This window comes from Cajanus cajan, chromosome 3 (genome assembly GCF_000230855.2).
Source record: "Cajanus cajan strain Asha chromosome 3, NIPB_CcT2T_4, whole genome shotgun sequence".
Taxonomy (NCBI): Eukaryota; Viridiplantae; Streptophyta; class Magnoliopsida; order Fabales; family Fabaceae; genus Cajanus; species Cajanus cajan.
This window is the reverse complement of record NC_138519.1, coordinates 3,890,513-3,899,688: the sequence shown is the minus strand read 5'-3', so window position 1 is coordinate 3,899,688 and position 9,176 is coordinate 3,890,513. Positions and strand designations below refer to the sequence as shown.

The window sequence follows — 9,176 nt, the reverse complement described above, 5'->3', positions numbered from 1 at the left end:
CCAATGGGTTTACTACCTCACTAGGCTTTACTATCGGGAACACCAACAAGAGTGTATAACCTTGGTCTCTACTTCCCCCCAAAGAAGATTCAAAATATCAACAATTTTTGAAATAAATAACAGAATTTGAACACAAATTCAAGAATAAAACAAACAGTTATTAACTTAATATAAATCGGATCAAGAAAAGGTGGCAGAGCCTCCTAGTTATGATCAATTTATATTAAAAGTTTAAAAAGTATTGACGGTATCAGGCTCTGATATCAATAAGGGAAGCGTGACATTATAAACATATTGATTATATTGATACAGAGTAATAGAAATATGAAGATATGGATAATCATGAAAAGTAATATGAAGATGACTATTTTCTAGAAATATCAACATAATGAGAGACTTGCAAAGATTTCAGATGGATAGCAGATTTTGAAAAGGAGAATTTTATTTGAAGATTGAAGCTTACTAGAATACTCGATGATTTACAATGAAGGAGAACTCCTCCTTATATAGACTATCTAAGACCTACTAATTTACTTAGAGGGTAGTGACTCATAATATTATACAAGGGTAAGACAGGAAAGAGAAAAAAGTACAATTATTTACATAAAGTGAGACTTCAAAAGATAAGTAATCTTTAAAAGTCTTTTGTCTTCTTGTGCTATTGATGAAACGTCTTGATCTTGATGAGCTGTCTTGTGTCGTTTTGTGATAATGATCTTGAAATCTTGGCAGAATGGACTTCTGACTCTTTATTAAAGTAACTTTTGTTTCAGTCAAACATATCTTCATTGCGAAGATAAGGACTGGTTGAAATTGAATCCGAAGAACCTGTTTCTTCGGGTTGAGTGTCATCTTGTTCTGCTCTAATTAATTGTAATCTTGCTTCAAATTCCTCTTGAGAACTGGCAGAGGCTAGTTCGGCCATAATTTTGCTTTTCTCAGCCAAAAATTGAGTATCTTTGGCTAGCTTCTTTTTGTTGTCTTGTTGTAAAATTGTTGGAGAATTTCCTTTGGCCCATTCTTTAATCCTTGATTTGCTAATTAAATTTAAATCGAACTTTTTCCACCACTTAATTTTTATTGATCTAGATAATATCTTCAAAGGAACATTATCATATGGCTGTCTGAAGATATAATCCCATGTAACAATCCAGGTAATATTCTGGGAGGCCACAAAAGTAATCATTTTGTCCATAATATCAATGTATTGGTATTGAGTAAATGTAATATTGATCTAGGTTTCAAAAAGTTTTGAAAATGGCAGTCTTTAGGGAATATGGTATTGAGTAACTGTTCTCGAGTTAGATCTTTCCACTCGGGTTCTATTAGCATAATATCAATGTATTGGTCTTTGGTGATGTATGAATCGTCATATGATCTTCAATTTGAAGGTGTGGTTGTTGGAATAGTATTGCGGGTAATGTTTTTGGAAAGGTTTTGGGAAATTTGTTTTGAAGGAGAGGGTATTGAGCTAGGTTCTGGGGCATGTCCTAGGGCAGAAATAGGATCGAATTTATTGTGAAAAAGTAATGGAGAGGTGGTTGCTTCTAAGAATGTTGGGGTTTTTTAGGGTAATTTTGTATTGAAAGACATAGGTAACTTTCTTGATGTACTCGGCGAAGCCGATAATTTTCTTGATGCTTCTGATTGAGCCGATTTAACAGTATTGTTGAGTGGGGCCTTGAAGGGCGTCCCATAATTGTCTCTAGAACTTTTGCTCATTGTCCTGTAAAAACTCTCTTGTTAAGTAATCTGGTAATGTGTTGGTCTCTCCTTTAACATGCTCAATCTCAAAGTCAAAACATGATAATAGAGCTTGCCATCTTGCGAAAATATGTTTTGAAACCAAATTTTTAACATCCTTTTGTAAAATTGATGGAGTTGCTTTACAATCTGTTCTAATTAAAAATCTTTTTGAAAATAAATCATCTTGAAATTTTTGAAGACATAAAACTATTGATAAGATTTCTTTTTTAACTGTCGAATATTTCTTTTGAGCTGGGTGCCAAATACCTTAATGGTATCTGACTCCTTGTTCTTTTGATAGAATTTTTTGCTTTAAAATCTCCCCATATCCTAAATCTGGGGCATCTGTCTCGACGATAAGATAGGCTTCTGGGTCAGGAATCCTTAAACAGGGTAATCTTTTGACTATTTGTTTTACTTTAATAATGACTCGAGTCATTTCATTATCCCAAGGTTTTGGATTCTTTCTAAGGCGTTCATAAAGTGGGGCACATATAACTCTAATATTGGGAATAAAGTCTGCCACGTAATTAACACAACCTAAAAATCTTTGGAGTTGGGTCTTATCTTTTAACTCATTTGGGATTTCTGAAAATTTTATTGATCGTTGGATAGGTGTAATAGTTCCTTGGTAAATTTCATAACCTAAAAATCTTATTTTTGTTTGAAATATTTTAATTTTCTTGGCTGACACTACTAATCCATTTTCTTTGATTAAATTAATAAATGTATTTAAATGTTCTATGTGTTGATTAATAGAATTGGAAAATATTAATACGTCATCTAAATATACTAATGCAAATTTCATATATGGATAAAAAATGTCATTCATAATATTTTGGTATTCTGAAGGGACATTTTTTAATTCAAATGGAAGTACATTCCACTCGTAATGTCCAAACGGAACATTAAAAGCAGTTTTGTACTTATCTTCCTCTTTCACCCCAATTTGATAATAACCAGATTTCATATCAAATTTTGAGAATATTGTTGCATGATTTAATCTTTTAATTAAATCTTGTTTATTAGGTAAATGATACCTAATCCATTTTAATACCTTATTGAGGGGTTTATAATTAATAACTAATCTTGGTGCTCCTCTTTCGAGTTCGACTGCATTTAATACATAAAAAGCTGAACAACTCCAAGGAGATTTAGAAGATCTAATTAATCCTTTTTCTAAATATTCTTGAATTTCTTTTTTACAGTATTCTAAATATTGGGAATTCATTTGAATTGGTCTTGCTTTAGTATTGATATTCTTTTCATCAAAATTTTCAAATTATTAATTATAATAATTAAAACAAGAAATTTTATCATCAAAATTAAAACAAGAAAGTCCATCAAAATTTTCAAAATTTTCAAACAAGAAATATCATCAAAATTAAAACTCATTATCCAAAAACAAGAACTTATTATCCCAGGCCTTCTCCAGCAGATGTTCTTTACGAAGAACGAGGAGAATTAGTACAAAATTGTTATTCAGGAAGTGATATAGTTGAATGGAATATAGATGGTATGAGTGAGCAAAATTTACTAGATCACATTTGTATGATGTCTATGGCAGCTAGTGCCTACAAGAGAAGAGGAAACTCATTCAGAAAACAATATTCAATTTTCCAAAATCAAGATCCTCAAGATTATGTCTCCTGAAGAATGGGGACAACCCATCCATCAACCAAAATCATTCTCAAGACAGTTTCATCCCCAAACATACACTTATTATGATTACACCATGGCATGGACATACATGCTATATTTGCAATCCAAGACACATTCTTGGTTCTTCTGGTTTCGTAGAGGAATCTCTTTAAAATTTCCTAAATGGTTTCTCCAATGGTTCTATACATGGGGACCCATCAGAGAATTATTCCCTCAAGAAGTTTCTGAGAACTATGATTATTTTAAAGAAGTCACAACATTTTTACCAAACTACAAAATGATTACTTTTGTGGCCTCCCAGAATATTACCTGGATTGTTACATGGGATTATATCTTCAGACAGCCATATGATAATGTTCCTTTGAAGATATTATCTAGATCAATAAAAATTAAGTGGTGGAAAAAGTTCGATTTAAATTTAATTAGCAAATCAAGGATTAAAGAATGGGCCAAAGGAAATTCTCCAACAATTTTACAACAAGACAACAAAAAGAAGCTAGCCAAAGATACTCAATTTTTGGCTGAGAAAAGCAAAATTATGGCCGAACTAGCCTCTGCCAGTTCTCAAGAGGAGTTTGAAGCAAGATTACAATTAATTAGAGCAGAACAAGATGACACTCAACCCGAAGAAACAGGTTCTTCGGATTCAATATCAACCATTCCTTATCTTCGCAATGAAGATATGTTTGACTGAAACAAAAGTTACTTTAATAAAGAGTCAGAAGTCCATTTTGCCAAGATTTCAAGATCATTATCACAAAACGACACAAGACAGCTCATCAAGATCAAGACATTTCATCAATAGCACAAGAAGACAAAAGACTTTTAAAGATTCCTTATCTTCTGAAGTCTCACTTTATGTAAATAATTGTACTTTTTTCTCTTTCCTGTCTTATCCTTGTATAATATTATAAGTCACTACCCCTCTAAGTAAATTAATAGGTCTTAGATAGTCTATATAAGGAGGAGTTCTCCTTCATTGTAAATCATCGAGTATTCTAGTAAGCTTCAATCTTCAAATAAAATTCTCCTTTTCAAAATCTGTTATCCATCTGAAATCTTTGTAAGTCTCTCATTATGTTAATATTTCTAGAAAATAGTCATCTTCATATTACTTTTCATGATTATCCATATCTTCATATTTCTATTACTCTGTATCAATATAATCAATATGTTTATAATATCACGCTTCCCTTATTATATATATATATATATATATATATATATATATATGTGGAAGGATCAAATAACTTCAAAAGTAACTCTTGTTTAAGTTGTTTCACTCAATAATTCATGATATATGTTAAATTTCAACAATCTAATTGTTAAATTAAAAAAATTTAATACATAGATGAAGTCTATAAATTTAAAAAAAAAATTGAAAACTATTTGATATTTAAAACATTTTATATGTTGATTTGAATATATATAATGAAGTATTATATGATTTTCAATTTTCTTTTAAAATTTTTAAATTTAATCTATACATTAAAATCTTTTCATTTAACAGTTAAATTGTTAAAACTTAACATATATCATGAGTTGAAGTATCTTAAATAAGAGTTAATATTGGAGTCATTTTGATCCCTCTTCTATATATAGAGAGAGGAGGACTCAAATGATACGGATGAAATTTTTATGAATTATTACATTATTAATAACTTTCAATTAAATGTGAATTTTTCAAAACTTATCAATTGAAGGTTCTTTACTTCTAAATCATATATAAAAAAATTTGTATTAATCTAAAATAATTTAATACCTTATTTTTATAAAATAAAATTGACATAATATATTTTTTAAAATATATTAAAATATAAATATTTTAATTACTTTTAAATTTAATTTTAACAAAATTTGATATAGACATACAAGATAATATGAAACTATAGTTCAATATTTAGAATTGTCGATCCATCACATGTTTGAGTTGGTTGAATTAAAAAAAAAAAAAAATTACAAATTTTATTATGTTGGAAATTGAGTCCAACCCACTAACAATGGGTTGATTTACCAATTTACTCATGCAAAATAAAATTGAAAAAAGCCCAGCCCATGAATGTGACAAAGGATGGACGGAGACTTACTGGGTTAGGCGTTTCCTCTTTAGGGTTCTATTCTGCAGTTCAGCACTTCGCCTCTTCGTCTTCGTGATTCGTCATTACTGGGTTAGGCGTTCAACGCACACGCACCGGTACTGATTTTAGTTTCCAATTTGCGTACTATTTTACTAATTAAGATCAAGGATTCTTATTAATTGTGTTGTATATATGGCTATAATTTGTTTAGTATCTAATTTCACATTATAAATCCCTTTAATTCACTAACTCGTAGCAAGCGGAACTAGGTTCATCTTTTATAAGTTGGCTAGAAAGTGATTAAGGTTGGATTCACTCACCTCAGACTGAAGTAGGTGACCCGTTTTCACAACTCTAAAATTTTGGTATGTTTAGATGGGAAATCGTAGTGAGTGAATTGTGCCCCCAAAACATAACCCCAAGCCTCTCCTGTTATTGGCTACTATGTTTGAATGGGTAAAAAAAAAAAACATAATTAAAGCAAAAAATTGCGTTCCGTTTCCTTTAGTATATCTGTCAATGACTGCACATTGGTGTGATTTTCTGTATTTCAATCTTATGGTTTGCATTTTGTGTTTGACTAGGAAAAATGAGGCCCACAATGATGCTTAGGGCTCTGAATAAGCAGTTTCTTGGAATGGTTGGCGATGCAGCAAATACTGTCACTAAGAAGCCTCCCCCACCTCCTCTGGTGTCACGCAAACCAGCGTTCATTGATGCATTCTTGTACAAGATGAAGAAGAACCCAAATCTTTTGTCAAACAAGACCATTTGGTCACGTAGATCCACTATCTTGCCAGAATTTGTTGATACCAGTGTCAAGATTTACAATGGAAAAACCACTATTCGTTGTAAGATTACCGAGGGAAAAGTGGGTCATAAGTTTGGAGAGTTTGCTCTCACTAGGAAACGCAAAACCAGAGAACAAGCCAATGCCAAAAATGTTAAACAACTTAAGAAAAAGAAGTGATTTTATTTTGGACAAAAAAATAATTTCATGGGTCTTTTATCTTCTGCAACTATATACAGCAATCTGGTTGTTTCTTAGGTTCTCTAGATTGCTCTTGAAGACCCAACAGGTTTCCCTGATAGAATATTGTCTACGAGGATCTTCCTGAAATTTGGCGGTGGTTCCTGTTGAATTGGTTCTTTGACTATCTGAACTTTTCATTTCGTATATAATTTAACTTCTGAATGATAGATCAATTTATGTTTATCACTTGATTTGATAGGACCTGGATTTTATAGTTGCCTCTGTTTATGCTGAATGCCCCTGAATTGCATAGGATGTCATCATCATGGCCAGGAACTTTGCATGATTTTGGAATGCTCCACTGTGGGTGTCCTTTACAGTAAGAGGAAATAAATGAAAGAAAATTGTAGTGATGTTTTTATGAAATTTTATATCGTGAATAAATGATATAGGGTGGTTTATTTTTATTTGTTTGGTTATAGGAAGAGTAGAAGAAAAGGAGTGAGAAATATTGTAAGATGATTTTATCTATTTAATTAAATTTAATTTTAAATCATATATTTTTATTTTAAATATAATTTTGTTTTTATAATGTGGTTAAATATACAATATAGTTATTAGATATATAATTATTTTATATTTAATTAACTTTTTAGGTAGAAATATCTTAAAATAACTGTTTAAAACCCTAAGTATTTCAATCAAAATGATTTTCGTCTCAGCACTCTGCCCTTCTGATAGCAACATTCTGCCCATGTTATAGGGGAAAAATGAAAACGGGTATATGTAAGAGAAAAAGAAGTAGCAACTCGCCCAATCTAATTTATATTAAACTAAACTTTGTCATAAGTTCTCAAAACAATAATTTTTTCTATTTTATATTATTTGTATACAATAATTCTTCTTTATAATATATTGTTTTCTCATGAGATTTTTCACTTAAAAGCGTTATTATAACGAATGAGGCTGTGATAGTATAATACATTAACTATATTAATTGTTAATTATTTATTATGAAAATTTTAAAGTAAATATAATCAATAAAATTATGCTAAAAGAATTTTCACAAAATTTCCGTCAAGAATATTTTTGTATAGGAAATTGTAACAAAAAAAAATTCTATTATGTAATATAAAGTTTTTTTTATCATGTAATGTAAATAAGAACAATTATGCTAAATTTCTTTTACAAGATTTATATAAAAAAAATATTTTACGTATAAAAATTATAATGAAAATTGACTTAAAAATATTTAAATATGGAACAAAACATTTTTAATAAAAAAACACGCATAATTGAAATTTCTATGTCTAATTTTTAGAATATTTAAATTAAATCCAAAATTTATTGTACAATAATATTAAGCACTGTCTCTCTCTGAACCTATATACATAAGGAAAAAATATTTAATGTTTTTTGGATTAAAATATAAATAAATTTCAATCAAGTCAACATCATTTAATGCTCTTAAACCAAAAATACTCATAATGCAATAAATAAGAATACTATTTATTGGAAGTGCGATTAAGAATATTTTTATAAATGTAGTGTATATTTTATGTGAAATTGTGAAAATTAAATATATATATATATAATTAATTTTCTTGTTTATATAAAATTGGTATTTTTTGGTTATATATTATATTTATTGAATACAACACTTAGTGTCTCAAAATAAGTATTGTCCTAAATTTATTTTACCCATAACGAGAAAAGTTAATAAATAGATAAAAGAGAATAATAATTTTACAAAAACTAACCATATAATTAATTATATTTTTTAAAAATGATGCAACATGATAATTAGTTTCCAAGGAATATTCAGAGGAGTATAAATGAGAGAATGTTAATTAATACTACATTGAAAAACTAACATAACACTTATTTTTCTTTCAGATACGACACTTATTATAAAACAAAAGGAATACTTGATTAATATGAAAATAATATCAAATATAATATATTTATTAGATTTATCAATTATAGTATATTTAATAAATTAATCACATATTTTTATTAACAAAATTTATTTAAAAAAATTATTAAAATAAAAACAATTTTTTATTAAAAAATTAATGGCTAAAAATATACACACAAAATTACATTATTTTTTCATTTTTATTTTAAAAAATGTGAGTTTATAAGACATATTTTGAAATAAAAAGTTATATATATGAGAAGAAAGATCACTTACTTCAAGTGCAAGTCTTGGTATAGTTACTTTGTTTAATATTTTATGTTTTACATAAAATTTTAATAATCTAATCGGTTGAATTAAGAACTCTTAATAAATAGATCAAATTTATATTTTAATAGTTTATAAATTTTTATATAAAGTTACTGTAATTATAGATATTTTAGTCTAAAAATAATTAATATATAAAAAATACAAATTAGGTCATATATAATTATTCTAAGTTGAATCTTGTAAATGGATTTAGCTCCTCGAAAATAAATGAGTGTACTTAAAAGATAAAGTGTACTTTTGTTAATTAAAGAATCAATTATTGATAATCATAATAAAATCTAAAATTAATTATGATATTTATTGTTGATTTTTTAATAAATAATTATTATTGTACTTTATTTTCTAAAGTCAAATATTTTTACTTTACTTAAGTCAAATCCTTTATAAATAGGTACAAATGTAGTATATCAAATTTCTTCATGCATCTCAAGTATTCTGGCCCTTGAACTCTTTGGAAAAAAAAAAAAAA

General features: G+C 28.2%; 1 protein-coding gene across 1 annotated transcript; it reads left to right on the top strand.

Annotated features, from left to right (window-relative positions):
- Nucleotides 1–5,444: 5,444 nt before the first annotated feature.
- On the top strand, nt 5,445–6,926 carry LOC109813399 (small ribosomal subunit protein uS19m). The gene is made up of 2 exons (XM_020377581.3): nt 5,445–5,602; nt 6,071–6,926. Exon 2 carries the CDS (start codon nt 6,076–6,078, stop codon nt 6,454–6,456), a length of 381 nt encoding a protein of 126 aa, XP_020233170.1. The 5' UTR covers nt 5,445–5,602; nt 6,071–6,075; the 3' UTR covers nt 6,457–6,926.
- The last annotated feature ends 2,250 nt before the right edge of the window (nt 6,927–9,176 follow it).